This window comes from Notolepis coatsorum, assembly GCF_963971535.1.
Source record: "Notolepis coatsorum genome assembly, chromosome: 3".
NCBI classification, from domain to species: Eukaryota; Metazoa; Chordata; class Actinopteri; order Aulopiformes; family Paralepididae; genus Notolepis; species Notolepis coatsorum.
The window spans coordinates 16,806,412-16,831,718 of record NC_140167.1 but is presented as its reverse complement, the minus strand read 5'-3'; the positions used below and the strand labels follow the sequence as shown (position 1 = coordinate 16,831,718).

Here is a 25,307-nt window from a genome sequence, read left to right as displayed (position 1 = left end):
TCCTCATGCACGAAGAGAAGTGGGGTTTGAAAAATCACTTCTCCGTACTTTGGTCGGCGCGAACCTCACACACACACACCTACACACACACCTACACACACACCTACACACACACCTACACACACACACACACACACGCACACGCACACACGCTCCGATAACGGTGATAGGAACATCTGATTACCCCAAGATTCGTAACATAAAGGCCTTACCTCACATCTGATGCAAAAATGCAAAAAGATTAATCCAATTCCTGATCGCCATTCCAAATATTGATTGCATTTATTGATCCAACGTTATATATCCAAAACGGGTATATTCAACTGCTCTGAGTGTCCTCAGTCCATCTGTTATAACGATACTGCATGCCTGAGAAGTAAAACCTGGACCGGACTTTTTTTTTTGATGTACAGTCCCAGCCAATCCAATCCAATCATGTGCATTACCATCCGGGAGACGATAGGCGACGGTATTTGCCCTTTGCGAGCTAAGACCCATTCCCAATGATAACGTCAGGCTGGATGGATGAAAAATCAATGGATATCGCTAATAAAAGAAATATGGATTAAAACCCGAGATTTCTCTGGTTTGGCGTCCAGAGCATGGCGAGTTAACCCGGACTATCTCAGGTTTGGCCTCCAGTGAGTTAAGGAATATGATTTATAGATATCATTTATATTTAGATATTAAGGATTTTCTTCCTGCTCATTTTTCTCCAGACACACGCCGTTCCAAATGTTTCCACTCCTCCAACTCAAGACTAAATGAATGACTGTACTGTAGGTATCATTTGATGGCGGACACCATGGTCGTGTCTGTTTAGCGATCGGACACGGCGGAAGCTGCTCAACTGGACGAACCGGGCGGTACCGCTGCTCATTCCTCATTCATGCAAAATAGCCCACGAGTTTCATATGTATTTCATTCTTATGTACGACGAATTTGTTAGATTGAATATAGGTACATTTGAATTTCTAGGCGAGACGTGAGCATTTTTTTAAGTTTGGTTTCCGACATATACTGTAAAATAAACCATGCATGTATAATAAGCGCCATGCTTAAGACTTTCTCTGCTCCGTAACGCTGGTTTCATAAAATCAAATATTAGATTAGATTCAACTTTATTAAGGGAAGGCGGGGGCAGAGTAGGGGAGGGAAGGCGGGGTCGGAGCAGGGGAGGGAAGGCGGGGTTAGAGCAGGGGAGGGAAGGTGGGGTCGTCTGACCGAGCCGGCCACGTTCCACCTGAGCGGGGCAAGTCCCGCCGTTTCTAGTGTCGAGATGTTTTTAATACCAATATACTTTTGGGAAAGCAGGTTCTGCGGTATCGGCTCCCCCATCACCGCCAGCTGGGCCGTTATCATTTAGCGCTTGCGTTGGTTAATGACCTGCTCCAAAGACGCACTTGCATTTTAGAATCGGGACCATCTGGGTGTTCCGGCCGCTCCGCTGCTTCTTAAACGCCTCAGTGGGCAGCTTTTATACCGGCGACGGCGGCTTAATATAACCGCTGTTATCTCTGCCGCTTAATGTGCTACTGATCTAATTACCGAGGTCGTGGGAGTTGAGGAACGGGCCAGTTGCTATCTTGGCCTTTATTAACCTGTCATGGCACTTTACCCGAGGAACCGGCACACTTTAGTGTTGCCCACTACGCTGCCAGCCTCTAAATGAACTCATTTCCTTTGCCGGGGGCAGGACCAAGATGGATGTCTGGTCAGTGAAGCCAGACTTTACCCTCAGTTTTTTTTGCCTTCGACAAAATCACATATTTTTTAAAGGAAGACGAGGCTGCATTCGTAAAAAAAGAAAAAAAGAGTGATTCCCCAAAATGCCCGGAAGCGGACAAAGTTGATTTCGGGTTGCTTTAGTAATAACGGGAGTCTGTTTGAGGAATGTAAACCCGACGTTTCTGCTACAGGACCGAGGCACACAAAACACACAGAGAATGACCTTGATTGTCACAGGGAATCACCCAAAAAATAAGTCATTTCCTGTCACGTGGCCACTTCTGCATTGTGTTGATAGTGAGCAATAAGGAACTCTCGCGGGCCCAAAACATCCTGTGCACTTTTGTCCTTCCATATTCCGCTCCCAAGATGGAGTGATAGGAATAATTGTTTGGTAAATACATTAATCCAAACCGTTGTGTTCGTTTCGACCAGGCAGTTGTTCCTCTGTTCCACTCATCAGAGGAGACCAGAGATATCAACAGACTGATTTAAAGCTGCAGTAGGCAAACTTTGGAGAAATTAGCTATCCACGCAACAAGGTTGGTCCTGACTATAATATTTCCTGGAAAAAGAGTCTGGGAGGGCGGCTAAGTGGCGCAGTGGGCAAGGCGCTCGCCGCTAACGCAGGATATGCTGGGTCCGAGCCCAGCTCTCGACGTTGCTTCCGGCTTGGCTGGTCGTTCATACTAATACAATTGGCAGTATTAGGGGGTGGGAAAGCCGGTGGGTGGGGATCGGACGTTGTGGACAGCGACTCCTACAGGTCGCCTGTACAGCAGAATCAGGAAGTAACGGGGGCAGCGTGAGCCTCCCACGCGTTACTCCTCGCCGCTGAGAGATCGCGTTGTGCAGGTGAAAAGATGCGACGGCTGCCTCCTCGTGTACCGGAGGGGACACGTGATGCAAGGCTTCGTCCACATTGCAGTCGACCAGTGGGAGGCATGGTCTAGCAACGTTCGAGACAGGGGAGGGAAGAATTGGATAATACGAAATTGGGATGGGAGAAAAATAGAAAATGGGGAGAAAAAGTAGATAAAAAAGAGAGCCTGGGAAGCCTCTTCTGATGCAGCCAAGAACTTTGGACTGAGAAAGAATCTGTTCATTTATTTCTGGTTTAACGTTACAATTTCTTTTTTAAAGCTACAGTAGGCAACTTTGGAGAAATTCACCTGAGTTCACCTGTCCAGCAGAACTTAAGCAAGCTCTGCGTCACTTTTCAAGCCCCCACACGTGCAACAACGTGTTTTCAGACTCCCAGAGGCACCAACGGCTTTAAGCTGAAGAACGGAATAGTGGTTTTAGTTTTCCGATGTGATTGGCCAAAAAACATGAGCTCCCTGCATTTTGTTGTTGTTGTTGTTGTTGTTGTTGTTGTTGTTGTTGTTGTTGTTGTTTTTGCCCCGCCGCCAAGTGGTGTTCCCGGGGATAAAACTGACCACCATCGTGTTCCTCATCAAAAAGTCTGTGGAAAAACCACCTGTGGATCAGAGGCTGGGAGATATGTTTTATTATAAAAAAAAAAAAATGTATAAGGCTGTCAAAGATAACGCGGTATTAACGCGTTAATGCACGATTCTATTAACCCCACTATTTTTTGATAAGAGTATTACAATATATGTATATATTTTTTTTAAATGTGATTCATTTGCAATTAATCACGAGTTAACTATGGACAATCATGCTATTAACACTTTCAGTGCCACCAGGTGGCGCCAGAGTTAGTGCTTGAATGCCACCATCCACTTTAATGTTAACATTAATATCGCTTAATCTATGTTTTAAATTATGGCTATGTGTCTAATCTTCCCGTCGCTTATCAAAGAATCATTTTCCAGTCAGTGCTGTCAAGGCAGATTGGTTTTTTATCGCTTCATTTCCGTTTGAGAGCATTTTGAAAAGCACCCGTTTTGAGGTAAAAAACAGCCCATTCTGGGCCATTCTGTGATAATCGTCTTTTACTGGAATATTCCAGAACGTTGATATTTGTCGGCCTATTTATGAATAGTTTTCAAATAAACGCTAGATGATCAATATTATACATACACGCACGCCCATTCGAGCCGCGCGCTGGTAATAGCCGTGTTCATTTCCTCGTGGATTTGACAGTGAAACCGATAGAGGACATTTCACAAAACAGCTTATATCTTCATCAAAATGAGTCTGATTATCCTAACACTGATATCATAGATTCCTTACCTGACATCAGATGGTATCCAACTGGTATATTCCAATTCCTGATCACCATTCGAAAAAATCGATAAGTGTATAGATCTAACGTGTATACAGTAGAATTCATGATCCGCGGCGCTCAGAGGATCCATAATGAACTCTGATAACCCCCGGCTGCATCAGTGGACTGGAAAATGTGGAGTACAGGATTTTTTTCCCCATCCATTTTCATTGAGTCCATTCCAAAATCCCTGATGTCATCTGGGAGACGATAGGGGGCGCTTTTTTCCACATCTGATCGCCGGAGGCTCTTGGGTATACTAGGGTAGGCTCGCGTGATGCAATATGATTTCAGATCGCTAAAAAAAAATAAAATAAAAAAAAGAAATCCGAGAAATCTCGTGAGTGGCTTTCAACGTAACTATTATAAATCCGAGAAAACTTGTGAGTGGCAATCAAAGTGTTAATCGGATTAAATATTTGAATCGATTGACGGCACTAAATAAAACACAAGATACTTGTGATGAGGATAATAGCTCAATGAAGAAACCCAATCCCCGTGCCAAACATCTATGCTACTAAAACAATTCCTAATACCAATATCACACATGAAACGGCAACGAGAGAAGAAAAGGAATACTCTTACCCTTTGCTTTGGCCCCCAGCTGACATTATTTATCCTCAACCAAATCCACTGACTGCCTTTCAATGCTTCTTCCGACATCTCATTTACTGATTTCCACAAACTCCGCCCACGAATCCCCAACTCTCCCAATAATGATAACGTTGAATCCTCTGCATCCTACTTCCACCGGAAAAACCCTAGCTTTCCATCTTCTCTTTACATCCTCGCTGCCAAGTCTGCTTATCTAAGCTTTTTCCTTTCATACGCCTCCTCCACTGAATCCTCCCAAGGCACGGTCAATTCTATAAAATAAACTAACAGACCATAATACTTGGCATAGTAATACCCGCATCTCCCAAATCAGCAGCTCCATTTAGGTGGCCTGACTCATACCTACCTCTTCTACATTTATCTCCCTCGTGGACTAATTGAATGGCTGCACCCTCCATCCGATTACATCCTGAATGCACCTGTACCCTTCTACTTTCAATACCCGCCGCTAAGCTTTTCAAAACCTGGTTATCTCGCCATGTATACCGACCTTGAGAAAGACTAGTCTCACAGCCACAAAATACAATCTGTTGGGAGCTGCTGGTGCCTCTGGGAACTGTGTGTGGGGAAACCATTGTTGTGTGTGCATGGGCTTGAAAAGTGATGCAGAGCTCTCTCCATTTCTGCTGAGCAGGTGATCTCGCTCTTGTTAATTTTTCCGAAGTTGCATACTGCAGCTTTAAAAGAGGTTGCGACGGTAAATCTAGAACTAAATGAACAGATTAATTCTGACCCCAAAGTTCTTGGCTGCATCAGAAGAGACTTTCCGGACTCTATTTTTCCAGGAAAGGTTTTTACTACCGTAGTTATCTGTATTTATATAATACGACTTTGTACATACATCTGATTAGCACTACACTCAGTAGTACTCATTTTTATATTTTGTACCCAGTTTAATCACTTGTTCAGATTCAGATTCCTTTATTAAGCAATTTGTGTAAAAACACATTGGTAATTGTTGCGGCATTACAGTGTATGTATTTTTCATTTCTTTTTTCACAGTAACAACAACACCAACACAGACACAGGACAAAAAAACAGTGCAGTGGAGGATTAATAATTTAAATACATATATATACATATTGTACATTTTATATTGCTGTTGCACTTCACTGCTACATTTGCACTCTGGTTGGATGCCACACTTATTTTTGTTGTACTGGACCTGTATGATGACAATACATTTAAATTTAATCTAATCTAGTCGGGACCAGTCTTGTTGTTCCCATCTGATAATGTTGCGTGGATAGCACTGGACCAGAGCATCTGACTAAAACATTTTGAATCAGCAAAGCCCCAAAGGTTTTGTATGTTTCCTGATATGTTGCTAGGAAGCTAACACACTTCAGAGTTTTTGGTGATATCTGCTTAGCAACAACATTTTCATCCCAGCCAATAAAACTGCACCAGTCCAAGATGATTCCGAATCCAGACCTTGTGATGTCGCGGCTTTGTTGAGACACACACTCTTAGCACTAACCCTAACCCTAACCCTAGCATACCTGCATTCATCCTGAAAGAACTCTTCGTCACGTTCACAATCACCGCCTCTATCCTATAACGATAAGACTCTGTCCGTGTCATCCCAATCTTTTCCTCTTTATCCTAGAATGATAATGACATTGTAAACTGACTGTTCAAGTTTTTAGTTGTTGCATACTAGGGCTGTCCCCGACTAAGGATTTGGATGGTCGACTATGATTGGCCAAAATTTGCCGTTAGTCGACTATCTGTCGACGTATTTTATTTTATTTTTTTTGTATCATTCCATTTTGGCTGTGGGGGTGCTTAATGTCTGAAGGAGTCGACTGAAGGCTTCTTGTCCTCTGCAAAAGCATGCAATTGGTCCACTGATGGATACATCTTGATATTTGTCTAGTCTAGTGTGTTCATTAGATGGGTGAAATCCTCTTTCAGTGCCTCTGTGCCTGTTTTCGTAGGCAGTTAGCTTCTGGTATGCGTGCCATTAGCGTTAGCCACGCTTCTAGGCCTCTTTTCTTTTGGAAAGAATGATACAAAAAATATATTTTTTTTTAAATATTATATATATATATATATATTTTTTTTTTATATATTCGACTAAGAGGTTGGCCAGTCGACTACAGCTCCTTTCGACCGATTAGTTGACTAATCGACTAATAGGGGTCAGCCCTATTAGCGGCACGGTGGTGTAGTGGTTAACACTGTCGCCTCACAGCAAGAAGGTCCAGGGTTCGATTCCCGCTTGGGGACCAGGTTTCCATGATGCCAGGTACCCAGGTGGGGTATCTCAGAGTCCCAGGCCTTTCTGTGTGGAGTTTGCATGTTCTCCCCGTGCTCGCAAGGGTTTCCCCCCGATAAGATAAACCCAATGGAAAAACATGCACAACAACAGATCGCTAACGCTGTGGCGTCCTTGACGAAGACGGGCAGGAGCACTTGGATTGGTCCCCTGGCGCGGCCCTCGCCGACGCCTGTCTGCTCCCGGCTGCCCTTGGGGGGAAGGACGATGGGATGGGTTAATCGCAGAGACGAATCGCATCGGCGATCCTACAAGAGACAATGCATGTGTGTGTGTTCCGGTGTGTGTGTGTGTAACCGTGTGTGCTAACCGCTAAACATTGAGGATAATTGCATGCCAATTAAAGACCTCTGAACAGGTCCTGCATTATTATTATTATTATTATTATTATTATTATTATTATTATTATTATTATTATTATTATTATTATTATTATTATTATTATTATTATTATTATTATTATTATTATTATTATTATTATTATATTACATTATTAGCCCTATTGCATACATGGTAAATGGACTGCATTTACGTATATAACGCTTTTTTATCCAAAGCGCTTTACAACTTACGCCTCATATTCACCCGTTCACTCACACACCCACACGCCGGCGGCGGAGGTGACCATGCAGGGTGCCGACCTGATCTTCTGGAGCAGTTAGGGGTTAAGTGTCTTGGTCTTCTGGAGCAGCAGTTAGGGGGTTAAGTGTCTTGCTCAAGGACACTTTGACGCGCTGCAGAGAGGAGCCGGAATTGAACGGGGGAACCATCTAATTACCAGACGATCACTTTCCCTGTGCGACCCACCACAGGGGCAGTACAGCGTCGTAAAAGAACCCCCTTAAAGGGGAATGTCTCCTCATCTCTTCTCTCCTCATCTTCTCTCTCCTCATCTGTTCTCTCTCATCTTCTCTCTCCTCATCTCCTCTCTCCTCATCTGTTCTCTCCTCATCTCTTCTCTCCTCATCTCTTCTCTCCTCATCTTCTCTCTCCTCATCTGTTCTCTCCTCATCTGTTCTCTCCTCATCTCTTCTCTCCTCATCTCTTCTCTCATCTCTTCTCTCCTCATCTCTTCTCTCCTCATCTGTTCTCTCCTCATCTGCTCTCTCCTCATCTCTTCTCTCCTCATCTCTTCTCTCCTCATCTCTTCTCTCCTCATCTCTTCTCTCCTCATCTGTTCTCTCCTCATCTGCTCTCTCCTCATCTCTTCTCTCCTCATCTGTTCTCTCCTCATCTCTTCTCTCCTCATCTCTTCTCTCCTCATCTCTTCTCTCCTCATCTGTTCTCTCCTCATCTCTTCTCTCCTCATCTCTTCTCTCCTCATCTGTTCTCTCCTCATCTCTTCTCCCCTCATCTCTTCTCTCCTCATCTCTTCTCTCCTCATCTGTTCTCTCATCTGCTCTCTCCTCATCTCTTCTCTCCTCATCTCTTCTCTCCTCATCTGTTCTCTCATCTCTTCTCTTCTCTCCTCATCTCTTCTCTCCTCATCTCTTCTCTCCTCATCTGTTCTCTCATCTGCTCTCTCATCTCTTCTCTCCTCATCTCTTCTCTCCTCATCTGTTCTCTCATCTCTTCTCTCCTCATCTCCTCTCTCTCATCTCTTCTCTCCTCATCTCCTCTCTCCTCATCTCTTCTCTCCTCATCTCTTCTCTCCTCATCTGTTCTCTCCTCATCTCTTCTCATTTCTTCTCATCACCTGCTCTCTCCTCATCTCTTATTTCCTCTATCCTCATCTGTTCTCTCCTCATCTCTTCTCTCCTCTCTCCTCATCTGTTCTCTCATCCCTTCTCTCGTCATCTCCTCTCTCCTCATCTCTCCTCTCCTCATCTGCTCTCTCCTCATCTCTTCTCTCCTCATCTCTTCTCTCCTCATCTGTTCTCTCATCTCTTCTCTCCTCATCTCTTCTCTCCTCATCTCTTCTCTCCTCATCTGTTCTCTCATCTGCTCTCTCCTCATCTCTTCTCTCCTCATCTCTTCTCTCATCTCTTCTCTCCTCATCTCTTCTCTCCTCATCTCTTCTCTCCTCATCTGTTCTCTCATCTGTTCTCTCCTCATCTCTTCTCTCCTCATCTCTTCTCTCATCACCTGCTCTCTCCTCATCTCTTATTTCCTCTATCCTCATCTCTTCTATCCTCATCTCTTCTCTCATCTCTTCTCTCCTCATCTGTTCTCTCCTGATCTCCTCTCTCCTCATCTCTTATTTCCTCTATCCTCATCTGTTCTCTCCTCATCTCCTCTCTCCTCATCTGTTCTCTCATCTCTTCTCTCCTCATCTCCTCTCTCCTCATCTCTTATTTCCTCTCCTCATCTCTTCTCTCATCACCTGCTCTCTCCTCATCTCTTATTTCCTCTATCCTCATCTCTTCTATCCTCATCTCTTCTCTCATCTCTTCTCTCCTCATCTGTTCTCTCCTGATCTCCTCTCTCCTCATCTCTTATTTCCTCTATCCTCATCTGTTCTCTCCTCATCTCCTCTCTCCTCATCTGTTCTCTCATCTCTTCTCTCCTCATCTCCTCTCTCCTCATCTCTTATTTCCTCTCCTCATCTCTTCTCTCGTCATCTCCTCTCTCCTCATCTCTCCTCTCCTCATCTCTCCTCATCTCCTCTCTCCTCATCACATCTCCTCTCATCTCCGATATCCTGTGCCCCGTGACAGTTGAGTCAATGTTTGTGAACAGACACCACTCTGCTAAAGATAGAAGTCTGAGATTTCTTTGGAGAGAACCCGGCTTCAATCAGCGCTAACTGGGATGTAGAATCTGGGGCTGCTCCATAGACGATGAATGAGGCTCTGACTTAATGAGGCCATCAAATGATTCTGCGAGCTCTCACACAAATCCTTTATGGCCTCATAAAGTCAAAGCCTCGTTCATTGTCTATGGATCGGCCCCAGATTCTACATCCGAGTGTTTAGGGTTCAGAGAGAGTTTTCTAGCTTTAGGAGAGAGTGGTGCGTGTTCAAAAGTACTCACTGAACTGTCCTGGGGCACTGGACGAATTCTTAAAATGTGTGGCATTTTATTCCTTTAAATTGGAATAACCGTAAAGATGAGATGGATAGATGGATATATAGATAGATAGATAGCTTGGTGCGTCTGGAATGTGCAAGAATTTTAAATTGGCACGCAAGTGCAGCCACCAGTTCAGTGTCGCTATGTGTGTTTTTGCTAGTATGGTTGTGAAATTGGTATTAAATTGAGCTCATAAGTGGTATTAAAAAGTCTTACATTTAACATGCAGATACCCTGTAGATATAGTATTCACGTTGTAGTATTCACATGCAGTTGTGCCAACCAAGTGCATAAACATTGTTTGCTTCCTTCTGGAAATGTACATCAAGCTGCTTTTGGGAGCTGGTCAGTGACGACTGTTTACAGGCTAGTGAAGCCTACACACACTTGTGCTATCAACAGTGGCTTCTGTGTGGCAGTAATTAGGCAGTAGTATTTTCAAACTAGGGTATTTTCTTTTCAGCAGTCCCTATGAGCTCTGGTTTCTTTAACTATGGGTCGGTTTGGTCCACCAAGACTTTTTAATCAATGCGTTGTGTTTTATCCTTTTTCTTCTGTGCTGAATGAGTTATGTCATGAAAACATGTATCATCTCTGAGAAGCACTAGACTTGGAGAGAGCCTCTTCATGGTTGCATGTGGGGAGACAATTGTAACCGGTTTGTCAATTAAATCAACTAATCGATGAATCAACAAATTGATCAGTTGATTGATTGATCTGAACTGATCGCAATTATGGGTTTGAAGTTGAACTGCACCAGACACACAACTTTCTGTATCTCTCTATTGTTTTTTATCTATCTATCTATCTATCTATCTATCTATCTATCTATCTATCTATCTATCTATCTATCTATCTATCTATCTATCTATCTATCTATCTATCTATCTATCTATCTATCTATCTATCTATCGTAAAAATGTTTACTACATGCTGCTTTATTCTTTTCATATTGTTTGATTGTCTTGTTATTTGCACTGTGCAAACAGTTTTGTTTTTAAGTGTGCAAGTACGAAAAAATTACAATGAAGAACCTTAAGTCCCATGAATTATGTCCCATAACGTTAGTAGGCTGACATTAGTCATGCAACATCAGAGTCTTGAGAAATCTTCACAAATAAATGTTATCTGAATTAAACTGGCTTGCGATGGAATACAGCTGAGAATCTGTTGTTGAGTTTGATGTTCATCTGACACGCTGAACCGCTCTCCTCCTCGCAGGTCTGGACTGCTCCATCTCGGTGCCCGCCAACGCCTCCTACTGGCACCGGGAGGAGTACGGCGAGGCGGGGCTGGCCAGGGCCTCCCACAAGGCCGTGGTGGACCAGGAGGTCATGTGGGTCATCGGCGGCTACGTCTTCAATGCCTCCGACTACCACATGGTCAAAGCGTAAGTATGATCCCTGCACAGGCCTGTGTCACACACACAATGGCCTTTTGTTTCAAAGCTTCTCTCTCTCTCCTTTCTCTTTCTCTTTCTCTTTCTCTTTCTCTTTCTCTTTCTCTTCTCTCTCTCTCTCTCTCTCTCTCTCTCTCTCTCTCTCTCTCTCTCTCTCTCTCCTCTCTCTCTCTCTCTCTCTCTCTCTCTCTCTCTCTCTCTCTCTCTCTCTCTCTCTCTCTCTCTCTCTCTCTCTTTCTCATTTTCTTTCTCTTTGCTGATTATTTTATTGTCACAGCTTTTTTAGATGTACATACATTCAGAAAAACATGAGATGCTTGTTTTTCCCCGTCTCCTCAACCGTAGTAGATTTTTAAACATAGTACACAACGTATATTATATCTATATACTAACTATAAATATAAACTCTAACTATAAGCTATAAATAAATTAAGCAACACTGTACTTATTGTACTTATTTTATGCCTATTCTTATGTATGCACTTTCTACATTGCACTACTTGTATTGTCTTTTATACCTGTTCTTATATCTGCACTTTATGCATTGCTTTTATTCTGTCAACTGTATGCAAATGTTATGCCTATGTTCATTTTATGCTATTTGCCGAGAAGCACTTTGAGCTGCAATCTGTATGTATGAAAGGTGCTATATAAATAAAGTTATTATTATTATAATTAAACATAATACACAACGTATATTCTATATTATACAAACTATACTATCTGTATAAATTAACTATAAACTATGAACTAAACTATAGACTAAACATAATACACAATGTATATTCCATCTATACAACACAAGGTATATGTTATCATGTAAGTCACAGGGGCGACCGTGGCCCAGGAGTTAGTCGTCTGGTAATCCAGAGGTTCCCGGTTCGATTCCCGGGCAGCGTGTTGAAGTGTCCTTGAGCAAGACACTTAACCCCCTAACTGCTCCCTGCACCTTGCATGGTTGCCTCCGCCGTCTGTGTGTGAATGTGTGAGTGAATGGATAAAATGTGAGGAACAAATTGTAAAGCGCTTTGCATAAAAGCGCTATATAAATGCAGCCATTCACCGTTTACTAAGGTGCTTTGTGTGTGTGTGCTTGTGTGATCATTTAGAGTCTGTCCATCAGCAGTCTGTGGCTAACCCCTGTGTTAACATTTAGAGTCTGTCCATCAGCAGTCTGTGGCTAACCCCTGTGTTAACATTTAGAGTCTGTCCATCAGCAGTCTGTGGCTAACCCCTGTGTTAACATTTAGAGTCTGTCCATCAGCAGTCTGTGGCTAACCCCTGTGTTAACATTTAGAGTCTGTCCATCAGCAGTCTGTGGCTAACAACCCCTGTGTTAACATTTAGAGTAGAAGTACTTTATTGATCCCGAGGGAAATTCAGCACTACAGATTTGGATCACTGATTGGCCCTTTAACCCTTTCACTGCCACACGACAGCCGGTTAACCTTTTCACTGTGGCATTTGCTGAGCTAATGATGCTAATGATGGAGCATCGCCGTCGGTTGTGTGATAGTAAAGGGCTAACCTTCTGTCGTGTGGCAGTGGAAGGGTTAAACTAGCAGTAGCACTAGTAGACTAGACACGTGTCTTGCTGTTGCTATGCAACACCTGAAAAGGCTTTTGAGGCATGGTGTTCTTTTATTAATAATATATATATATAATAAAAATACATTAATATTTTGAACTTTAAGTACTTGGCTAGAAAAATTTCCAGTGGTCAAGGCTGTTGCCGGGTTTAATAAGAAACACACTTTATTATTTCCTAGAATAGCAAGAGAACGGAGCCAGGACTGTAAACACAGGTCTCTGGTAGAGAAGACGCAGCCAGAGATATGATTAAAGCTGTGGGTACCACTTACTGTGCACTGGACTCCACCCAGTAACACCCACTCATTTGCTGGGTGCACATGTTGGTCTTATTGGGGCTTTAGATCGGTCTATTCCTGGTCTTATTACCGGTCAAATACAAAGTATCTGAGCTACGAATGATACAAAAAAAAAACTTGTTGTTGGTATTTAGGTAGAAACTAGCGACCTAGAAGACGGTAAGAAGAATTCGCCAGGCAGGCTTTTAGAGTAAATCTCAGCAGTAGAGAAGGAGGAGTATGTAAGTAAGAACATCCCAGCTGTGATCCCCGCAGCCCAATCACAGCCGTGATGTTCTGTTGCTTTGACACAGCAGTTTGTGTACAACGTCTGATACAGATCTTCTCTTAACTGGACGACGTAAACATTATAAATGGGCCCGAGTTTACTTCCTGTCGCAGTGCTCGCTGATACAATAGCTGACAGGAAGTAACCTTGGGACCATTCTGTTCCCCTGGCAACGGAATCCTACCGAAAAGCCCTACCGCTGTATTTGATGTTGAACTGACTATAAATCACAGCGGTCCTGGCCACAGCGGTTCTTAACGCACGCACGTCCTCCCCCCCCCCTGTCTGCCCTCTCTCTCTCTCTCTCTCTCTCTCCGTCTCTCTCTCTCCGTCTGTAGGTACAACCTCAGTTCCATGACCTGGCTGCCTCTCGACCCCTCTGTGAACTCCGTCACACCGCGATACGGCCACTCGCTGGCCCTGCACGAGGTAAGTACGGCAGGAGATATCGGCTTGTCCTGAGTCTGTCTTCAGACCTACTGCCTTGGCATAAAGAACGACATGGGTCCATCTCTTCCATTTAGAACGATTAGTCAAGGAGTCTGTCATCATGAAACCAGCCCACTCAGACCCCCCCCCCCTATTGGTCACTCTGTCGTTCGTGTGTGTGTGTGTGTGTGTGTGTTCATGACAATTTGCTAAAAGAGGGCGTGGCCTATCGTGAAGAGATGTCACCTATTGTGAATTCCGATTTCTTTCTTTTTTTCCTTTCAACTTGTTTCCTTTTTTGTAGTGCGTCGTGTCTTTTAATGAAAGGCTCTTCTCAGAGGCCAGTTAAAAAAAATATTCTCAATGTCAACATAGCCTATGAACAGAAAAAAGTACTAGTTCAATGCATTTATTTTTACCCACAATGCTCGTCCTGCCGTCTCCTACCCTCAGGGGCTCTCGACCAGCCGTACGTTCCCATTGTATGCTGAATGTGAGCTCAGGACGTGATTAACTGCAAAGGAGCGCTGCAGGGACTTGGTGCAATACATTAATATCACCCAATCAATACAATATAAAAAGAGATAAAACCTCACAGAGGATTTTCAGATGCAACACTGGTGCAGCAAGTAAAAAAATGTAGGGGCGGTCTGAATCTTACATCTAAGGATGAGAATAAGATATAAGAACAAGCTGTCGGCTTTTGATCATATAGCAGGTGTATATCGGCTTTTTTGTTGAACCATTAAAACAATTACACTGACGGAATAAAGACCCACCGTCGCTCTCTGTCTTAATACACTTATTTTCTTTTTTTTAAGATGTACAGGTGATGGACAGTATGATGTCATCTTTTGATCATATAGCAGGTTTATATCAGTGTCTATGTCGAACCATCAAAACAATTACACAGACCCACCCTATCTCTCTATCTTAATACACTGGACAGTATTACATACTGTAACTGTCTGAAGCTGTTAGACGCCTTTCCGCATCGAAATGTTAATTCTTACTAACCAATAGCGAGCAGACAGATTGTCCACAGAGGAAGCGGAGCAGATGGAAGTCTGTCGGCCAGACTGTCGGCATGGCTGCCTGGAGGATTAGACTCTCCTGTACACTGATTGGGAGTAGAGTCTCTAGGGAGTAGGAGAGTATTCATCCTGGTCTCTGTAGACACTTATTGTCGGGGTAAACCCTATGACAACGGGAGGGCTATTAAACAGATTTAATATTGTTTGTTGTCGCATTATCCCCAGTAGTTTGATGTGTCTGAAGTAAACCTCTGTGAACTCTGTCAAAAGTTAATCATCAGCACGTTATTAGCTGTGTGTGTGGTAAATGGTGCATTTATATAGCGCTATTATCCAAAGTGTGTGTGTGTGTGTGTGTGTGTGTGTGTGTGTCAGCATTAGTTAAGTCAATTGATCCCCTTGGGGAAATTAAAGTGTCATAGTAGCATGGGGGGGGGGGGGGGGGGGGTTACATGTAGGATAGGTAGTAATAATAATAGAACAAAGTACAAGTAGTAATGATAGTGGTGATAACAGTAGTGGTAGTGAACAGTAGTGAGTGGCAGGATCGATTTTATTCAGACAGTAGTAATAGTGATGATGGTATACATGGTCCGTAGTAGTAGTAACACACTGCACCAGAGTCCGTGCAGTGTTTAGTAGCTTAGAAATTGCAGGTCTGTCAAAAGAGAAGGTCCAAATGACTAGGGACATGCTGTTCAGTGTTTCTCTGTAACGGTAAAGGTACTGTAGCCAGACTCAGGGTGTGTGGCAGAGAAGATGCTCTTTGTGTCCCTCGATTTCCCGCCAACATTATGGGAAATGCCCTTACCGTCTTCTCCAGAGTCGGACAAGAAGATGGATACCAATTTATGTGCATTCATTAGAAAGCGATCTGTTGCAAGCTAGCCTAGCTTAGCACAAATTAATTGGAAGTGGATACGGAACAGTGTAATGATGTAAATCAAGTATGGAATTCACTGTGTGGTCCCGAGAGGCAAGGACTATTAATTATTGATAAGAAAGATTCATTTCGGTAATATAAAGGAGACAATTCTATAAGTTCAGTACGGTCATTTATTACAGGGGGGTGCTTAATGTCTGATTTAACTTAAACCAGACATTAAACACCCCCCCACAGCCCAAATGGAATGATCCAAAAAAATCTACTACGGCTCCTTTTAGATTAGTGGACTATTCGACTAGTCGAGGCCAGCCCTAATACAGTGTGGTACAATTGTTACAAGGTTGGATAAAGAGAAAGAGAGGAGAGAAAGCGTGAAAGAGGAGAGAAATAGAGGAGAGAATAGGCAAAGAGTGGGAAAGCAGAAGAGAGAGAGAGAGAAGGGGGTAGGGGAGAAAGGGAGCAGGAGCAGCTAAACCAGAGGTGGCAGGTAACGAGAGTGAGGGGAGAGAGAGACAAGAAGATGGCGGTTCCTTATAACTAGCACAGACAAAGAGAGTCATATTACTATAGATGCATATATTCATGTAGATCCTGATTGGTGACGTCCCCTAAAATCCATGCATACATGGCGATTGATCTAAGCAGCTCTGCTGGGCTCATCCTGCTGGTGATATATAATAATAATAATAATAATAATAATAATTCATTACATTTATATAGCGCTTTTCTAGACACTTAAAGCGCTTTACAATGTAGGGTGGAAATTGCCTCCTTCACCACCGTTGTGTAGCACCCAACCTTCATTGGGGGGGGGGGGGCAGAATCGGGCCATGCAGGCAGAATCGGGCCTTCTGCCTTATGACCATTTAAGATAATGTTTAACTAAGTATGAACACAATGTAAGGAATTTGGCCATAGGATGTATAAGGTTCACTTCCTAACAAACGGCTAGCCTACAAACACCTCTCCCAGAGTGTTAAGCTAGGCTAGTGGTCCGTATCCGCTTCCCTTCATTTGCGCTGAGCTAGTCTAGCTTGCAGCCGGATAGCTTCCTACTGAATGCTACAGAGTGGAAATTTGTATCGGTCTTGTCTGACTCTGGAGAAGACGGTAAGCGCATTTCCCATAATCTTGGCGTGTTCCTTTAAAACCACGTTGAACCTCTGCAATATTTGAGTCATATGTATGCGAGTGTATTTGGAGGATTACAATAAAGAACTTAACAGATGGGCATCATCTGCACCGCGGTAGGAAATGGTTCTATAGGGGGCTTTTTCTCCCCTTGTAAACGAGATTTTCAGGGAGATTTTCCAGCATTTATGGGGCGATTTAATCAAACCCCTTGTTTATAATGAGACCAAGTCTCCCAAGTGTGAGAATTATGACACTGTTAACAAAGTAAAGTGCACTTTCACAGTTTCCATTCCTCAGAGGGAGAATGTTTTGCACCGGGAAGCATTATTTCAGGGGAGCCCTCGGAACTTTCAGGAAGCATTATTTCAGGGGAGCGCTCTGAACTTTCAGGAAGCATTATTTCAGGGGAGCGCTCTGAACTTTTAGGAAGCATTATTCCAGGGGCGCGCTCGGAACTTTCAGGAAGCATTATTTCAGGGGAGCGCTCGGAACTTTCAGGAAGCATTATTCCAGGGGCGCGCTCGGAACTTTCAGGAAGCATTATTCCAGGGGCGCGCTCGGAACTTTTAGGAAGCATTATTCCAGGGGAGTGCTCGGAACCTTCAGGAAGCATTATTTCAGGGGAGCGCTCGGAACTTTCAGGAAGCATTATTCCAGGGGAGCGCTCGGAACTTTTAGGAAGCATTATTTCAGGGGAGTGCTCGGAACCTTCAGGAAGCATTATTTCAGGGGAGCGCTCGGAACTTTTAGGAACCATTATTCCAGGGGAGCGCTCGGAACTTTTAGGAAGCATTATTCCAGGGGCACGCTCGGAACTTTCAGGAAGCATTATTTCAGGGGAGCGCTCGGAACTTTTAGGAAGCATTATTTCAGGGGAGCGCTCGGAACATTCAGGAAGCATTATTTCCCCCCCCCCCGTATCCACTAACATCATCCAGACCTAACGCCGTCCCCGTTGTCCTCCCTCGTCGCCCCCTCTCAGGGTAAAATCTACATGTACGGAGGGAAGATGGACTCGACGGGCAACGTGTCCAGTCAGCTGTGGGTGTTCCACGTCCAGAACCAGACCTGGGTGTCCCTGACGCCGCGGGCCCAGGAGCAGTACGCCGTGGTGGGCCACTCCGCCCACATCGTGCCCCCCGTCCAGGACGGAGCCGGGCCCGTGATGCTGGTGCTGTTCGGACACTGTCCGCTGTACGGCTACATCAGCCAGGTGCAGGAGTACAACATCGGTGAGTCATTCCCACCCGCCGACGCCATACCGCCATCTAGTCTGCCGAGAGGCCGCAAAGAAGCCACTGGCTCCTTAATGTAGTATTTCCCCTCCCCTTCCATGTTAGTAATTGCTCGGTAAGGATGTTAAACGTGCTGTAATTGTTATCATCGTGTTTGTTAAGTGGTCTACATGTTAAAATAATAGCTCTACACTCCCGACAGCCATCACTGATTATAGAGTGTCTGGTCAGTAACACGGGTCTCCCAGTCCCTCCTGCTCTGCAGTAAACAGAAAATACATTGTCTGGTATCCCGTTCCCACTTTATCCAATCAGGAGAGAGAACTCCACACTGCAAAAATTGTCTGACAAAATTAAACAAAAATAAGAAATAAAAAATTGTTTTAAGCAAATGTGTCCTTGAAACAAGTAAAATCATATACCAGTGTGCAGTAAGCAAATTTGGCTTGGCAACATTTTGTGAAGTAAGTAAAATATGTAGGGTTCCCTCTAGTGGTGCACGATATATCGGCCGCCGATATAATATCAGCCATTATTACATGGCGTTTTCACATTCGCCGAAATGCTTGCTTGTGATTGGTCAATAGCCCCCCGACAGCGGTCATTATTTTTCAATAATGACCGCTGTGGGACAATAATGACCGATGTGCGCAGCTGTTCGCAATCAAGCCCACATCAGTGCAGCAAATCAGACACACCTGCCGCGGCTGCACTGACAGCGGAGTGTGTGTAGATTACAGCGGAGCCAGAACAGAGGCTGCCCGCGATAATAATAATCACTTTATTTGGGCTGACAGAGCCACAGAACAACTGCGATTTGTCAAATGAATTAGGTATATTGTTAGTAAGTTAGCCATGTAATAAGCGGGATAATGTATAGCTTTACTCGGTCATTGTCGCAAAATAATTGACCTTCACTGACGTTTAAAACACCTCGCCGAAGCGGCTCGGTATTTTAAACTACGTGTTACATTTTCTTATTTAACATGTTTTGGTCTTAAATTGTTTCAAAATATCAGTAATTTCTGAAAATAAATTACAAAAGTTAAAAAAAAAAATGCGTTTTGGAAAATGGCTCTTTATTTGATTATCATGAAAAAGTGTTTTCTATACAGAGATAAATATTGGTATCGGCCTGAACAGCAATATTAATATCGGTTATCGTATCGGCCACAATTTTCACATCGGTGCATCACTATAATGGATAAAGTGTGTTGATGTGATGTGATGATGTGTTGATGTGTTGTGTTGATGTGATGTGATGATGTGTTGATGTGATGTGATGATGTGTTGATGTGTTGATGTGATGTGATGATGTGTTGATGTGATGTGTTGATGTGATGATGTGATGTGTTGATGTGATGTGTTGATGTTCTCTCGACTCTCAGCCAAGAACACGTGGAGCGCCGTGGTGACCGAGGGCGCTCTGGTGCAGGGAGGCTACGGCCACAGCAGCGTGTTCGACGCCGGCACCAGGTCCATCTACATCCACGGAGGCTACAAGGCCTTCAGCGCCAACAAGTACGGCCTGGCCGGAGACCTGTACCAGTACCAGGTGGACAAGAGCAAGTGGTGAGCAGGCTTTTGCCCAATCTCTCTCTCTCGCTCTCGCTCTCGCTCTCTCGCTCTCGCTCTCGCTCTCTCTCTCTGTGAGGATTGCATTATCACATTTATTTAGCTTTTAAAAAATCAGCTCGTTGCAAATATAGTATTGCGGCCGCTTGATATATATACGCTCGATATAGTCACAGATCGGTGAAGTCGACTGGGATTTGGTTATCATACGAGGAAATCATCCCAATGTACTTTCACAGTAAAGGATCATTACTGGATTAGATATGTTGGTTCTCTATTTATTTTAATAAGACTGTTGTAGGATCTTCAGAAGTGAAGCAGCACCTCTATGACGCTCAGTCACTCAGTCACTCACTCAGTCACTCACTCAGTCACTCAGTCACTCACTCACTCACTCACTCACTCACTCACTCACTCACTCACTCACGCACGCACGCACGCACTCACTCACTCACTCACTCACTCACTCACTCACTCACTCACTCACTCACTCACTCACTCAAGATGAAATAAAATAGTAATTTACAGAAAGTGTCTTGCATATAGTGTATGTGCATGTTAAGGTGCAGTGCAGGGTGCGTGTATGTTTGTGTGTGTGTGTGTGTGTGTGTGTGTGTTCAAGAGTTTAATAGGGCTATTGCTGGTTCTTGTGCGGATGCTCTGGTAACGTTTGCAGTCATTTGCAATCAGGTCGAGTGTACATACAGAAATGAGAGAGGGAGAAAAAAAAGCATATAGAATCACACAGAATATTAAATCATAACAAAAAAACAACAAGACGAGGCAAAGAGCAAGGATAACAAATCGATTAAAACACACAACTTGATTGGCAAAGGTTGTAGAAGATCAAGGTTTTAAACTCTGCAACAGAGGGGATCATCTCAAGCTTTACGGACGGCTGGAGTTCATTCCATGAGCTAGAGAGGCATCACAGAAAAACGCAGTTCAATCTATTCTTGACATCTCACAACAACAATCACCGGCGTGTGCAACACTTGCAGAATGCTAGACACCACCCAGAGCCGACCACCTCGACGCCCCCCGGTACCAACACTAGTCACAGAGCATCACCACCCAGAGCCGACCACCTCGACGCCCCCCGGTACCAACACTAGTCACAGAGCATCACCACCCAGAGACGACCACCTCGACGTCCCCCGGTACCAACACTAGTCACAGAGCAGCACCACCCAGAGCCGACCACCTCAACGCCCCCCGGTACCAACACTAGTCACAGAGCACCACCACCCAGAGACGACCACCTCAACGCCCCCCGGTACCAACACCAGTCACAGAGCACCACCCAGAGCCGACCACCTCAACCCCCCGGTACCAACACCAGTCACAGAGCACCACCCAGAGCCGACCACCTCAACCCCCCGGTACCAACACTAGTCACAGAGCATCACCACCCAGAGCCGACCACCTCAACGCCCCCCGGTACCAACACTAGTCACAGAGCACCACCCAGAGCCGGCCACCTCAAACGCCCCCCGGTACCAACACTAGTCACAGAGCAGCACCACCCAGAGCCGGCCACCTCAACGCCCCCCGGTACCAACACTAGTCACAGAGCATCACCACCCAGAGACGACCACCTCAACGCCCCCCGGTACCAACACTAGTCACAGAGCAGCACCACCCAGAGCCGGCCACCTCAAACGCCCCCCGGTACCAACACTAGTCACAGAGCATCACCACCCAGAGCCGACCACCTCAACGCCCCCCGGTACCAACACTAGTCACAGAGCATCACCACCCAGAGCCGACCACCTCAACGCCCCGGTACCAACACTAGTCACAGAGCACCACCACCCAGAGCCGACCACCTCGACGCCCCCCGGTACCAACACCACCCGGTAGAAAATCATGACACTCAGTAAAACACTGAACACTCGCCAAGAACCTTGGTGTTGTCCTCGACGACCAGTTGAACTTCTCCGCTCACATAGCAGCGACAACCGGAACCTGCAGATTGCTCCTGAACAACGTCAGAAGGATCCGCCCCTTCCTGACAAAAGAAGCCACCCAACTCCTCGTCCTCCAATCAACAGTCATCTCCCGCCTCGACTACTGCAACGCACTGCTCGCTGGCCTCACGGCCACTGCCACCAAGCCTCTTCAACTCATTCCGAACGCAGCGGCCCGCCTGATCTCAAACCTACCGAAGTCGGCCCATGTCACCCCCACTTCTTAGGGACCTGCACTGGCTCCCCATTGCTGCACCAATCCGCTTCAAGGCCCTCGACCTAGCATACCGTGCAGCAAAGGGAACCGCTCCCGCCTACCTCTGGTCAATGGTCTCTAACTACACACCCTCAAGACCCCTACGCTCTGCATCTTCTGGCCGCCTCAGACCCACTCCTATCCAAGCTCCGGGAGGGTCATCAAGGAGAAGATGCCTTTTCTCAGTCCTTGCTCCACAATGGTGGAATGAACTACCCACCCCAGTTAGGACAGCCGAAACCTGTCCAATCTTTTGCCGTCGACTAAAGACGCACTTCTTCAACAATTATCTGGAAAAAAATATATATATATATCTAACCATAACTAACCTTACTGTCATGCACTGTCATGTCCTAATAAACGAACCTACACTGTAGCACTCAACACTTTGATGAACATTGTTACTCAGCAGTTGTGCCCTTCCTGATGACTTGTCATGCAGAACTTGTAAGTCACTTTGGATAAAAGCGTCGGCTTAAATGACTAAATGTAAACACCATTACATTTTACTGACATTCTGAGCCGTGTTTAAAGGTTAGCTTAAGCACCCTATTTGTTGATCCGAGAGGAAGAGAGAGTTGTTTTTATTTTTTGCTGGTTGATCTGTGCTCAAAGGCACCCTGAGCTAAACAACAACCCAGACCGCAGCCCCTCCCCCCCCCCCCCCCCCCCCCGCCCCCCCTGAAGCCTGCAGAGCTTCACGTCTGCCACACTGTGTTGTTTAGGCAACAGCGATTTCATGGTGATGTAGAAGAGAATTTGTCAACAATCTGCACCCTGCAAGCTATGTTTCCATAATGTCAATTTGTTAAGACCGTAACTGAATTCTGCTTCGGGCGAAAGCTCTTCACAGACTTGCAAGTTTTGGGGGAAAAAACAACTACTTTTACAATTTTTTTTTTTTTAGTTTTTCTACTTTCCCTTGGTTTATTTTCTATAGTATTCTGTTTGGGCTTGTAACACCGCATTCCTCTACATGTTTCTCTGCTTGTGCTTTTAGTAATTAAAATAATTAAAGCTTGATGTTCAATCTTAATCCTATGCTTTTTGTCGTGAAGAGGACATGATGTGATAGTCGGACGTGTGATAGTAGGACGTGTGATAGTCTGACATGTGATAGTCTGACATGTGATAGTCTGACATGTGATAGTAGGACGTGTGATAGTCTTACATGTGATAGTCTGACATGTGATAGTCTGACATGTGATAGTCTGACATGTGATAGTCTGACACGTGATAGTCTGACATGTGATAGTAGGATGTGTGATAGTCTGACATGTGATAGTATGACGTGTGATATTAGGACGTGTGATAGTCTGACATGTGATAGTAGGATGTGTGATAGTAGGACATATGATAGTAGGACGTGTGATAGTCTGACATGTGATAGTCTGACGTGTGATAGTCTGACATGTGATAGTAGGACGTGTGATAGTAGGACGTGTGATAGTCTGACATGTGATAGTAGGACGTGTGATAGTCTGACATGTGATAGTAGGACGTGTGATAGTCTGACGTGTGATAGTCTGACGTGTGATAGTCTGACATGTGATAGTAGGACATGTGATAGTAGGACGTGTGATAGTCTGACGTGTGATAGTAGGACATGTGATAGTAGGACGTGTGATAGTCTGACATGTGATAGTAGAACATGTGATAGTTTGACGTGTGATAGTCTGACGTGTGATAGTCTGACGTGTGATAGTCTGACGTGTGATAGTCTGACGTGTGATAGTCTGACATGTGATAGTCTGACACGTGATAGTCTGACATGTGATAGTAGGATGTGTGATAGTCTGACATGTGATAGTATGACGTGTGATATTAGGACGTGTGATAGTCTGACATGTGATAGTCTGACATGTGATAGTAGGACATGTGATAGTCTGACGTGTGATAGTCTGACATGTGATAGTAGGATGTGTGATAGTCTGACGTGTGATAGTCTGACATGTGATAGTAGGACATGTGATAGTCTGACGTGTGATAGTCTGACATGTGATAGTAGGATGTGTGATAGTCTGACATGTGATAGTAGGACGTGTGATAGTCTGACATGTGATAGTCTGACGTGTGATAGTCTGACATGTGATAGTAGGACGTGTGATAGTAGGACATGTGATAGTCTGGCGTGTGATAGTCTGACATGTGATAGTCTGACGTGTGATAGTCTGACATGTGATAGTCTGACGTGTGATAGTAGGACGTGTGATAGTCTGACATGTGATAGTCTGACGTGTGATAGTAGGACGTGTGATAGTCTGACGTGTGATAGTCTGACGTGTGATAGTCTGACATGTGATAGTCTGACGTGTGATAGTCTGACGTGTGATAGTCTGACGTGTGATAGTCTGACATGTGATAGTAGGACGTGTGATAGTAGGACGTGTGATAGTCTGACATGTGATAGTAGGACATGTGATAGTCTGACATGTGATAGTAGGACATGTGATAGTCTGACGTGTGATAGTCTGACATGTGATATTAGGACGTGTGATAGTCTGACGTGTGATAGTATAGGACGTGTGATATTCTGACATGAAGTGTCCTACATGATAGTCTTCTGTCTATTCTATTTTACTCTTTTTATTATTGTCTATTTGAAAACTGCCATAGAATCAAACCATAAACAAGGTCGCCTAATGTTAGATCCTAATGTGAATTTTTATTGATTTTATGTCTGCACTTGATGTGCTCATTTAGTCTTTTTTATGCGGTGAAGCACTTTGAGCTGCAATTCTTGTATGAAAACGTGTATAAAAGTTTATTATTATTATGAAACTTCCCAGCGTGTTCCGTGTCTCTGCACCCCTTCCCCCGCACCCGAGAAGCTCTGCCAGTTGGCGTCACCTGGAGGAGAGCAGACCTTTAGGCTACGTTCACACTGCAGGCCCAAATAATTTTCTGTTGATGTGACTCAGATCTGATTCTTTCATGACAGTGTGAACAGCCACACGTCGCATGCAATCTGATCTTTTCGATTCCACTTTCATATAATGGTCCTAAATCAGACACAGGTCAGATTTTTTTGCAATGCGAACTCAGTCTAAACAGTCATGTCAGAATTCATGCAACTTTTAGTTGACTCTAGATTGACATTCATCACAATTCTGTGGCAGGAGTCACTCTGTGAATACAAACATGGAAGACAGCTGTGATGGAGGTGGTCAGTGGAGCGACAGGGTATTTGGGGTGATACTTCTGTACGAGCTGAACGTGAGGCGACGCATCATAACCGCTCTGTGTTTGAAAGCATATTGAAAGAAGAAATGGCTCTTTCACCTACTCCTTGCCCCCATTAGCATCTGCTCAGAAATTAGCCTCCACTGCTTATAAATCAACTTATAAATTAAACCATAAACT

At 44.5% G+C, this 25,307-nt stretch overlaps 1 protein-coding gene across 1 annotated transcript in view; it reads left to right on the top strand.

The window, feature by feature from the left end:
• Positions 1–25,307, top strand: part of atrn (attractin) — a gene marked incomplete at its 3' end in the record, with an annotated part of 181,716 nt that overhangs the window by 76,940 nt on the left and 79,469 nt on the right. Inside the window, exons 6-9 of the mRNA XM_084309803.1 lie at positions 11,091–11,259; positions 13,764–13,854; positions 17,891–18,140; positions 19,532–19,715. Of these exons, the coding sequence (XP_084165929.1) occupies positions 11,091–11,259; positions 13,764–13,854; positions 17,891–18,140; positions 19,532–19,715 (694 nt within the window). The remainder of the gene's footprint in view (positions 1–11,090; positions 11,260–13,763; positions 13,855–17,890; positions 18,141–19,531; positions 19,716–25,307) is intronic.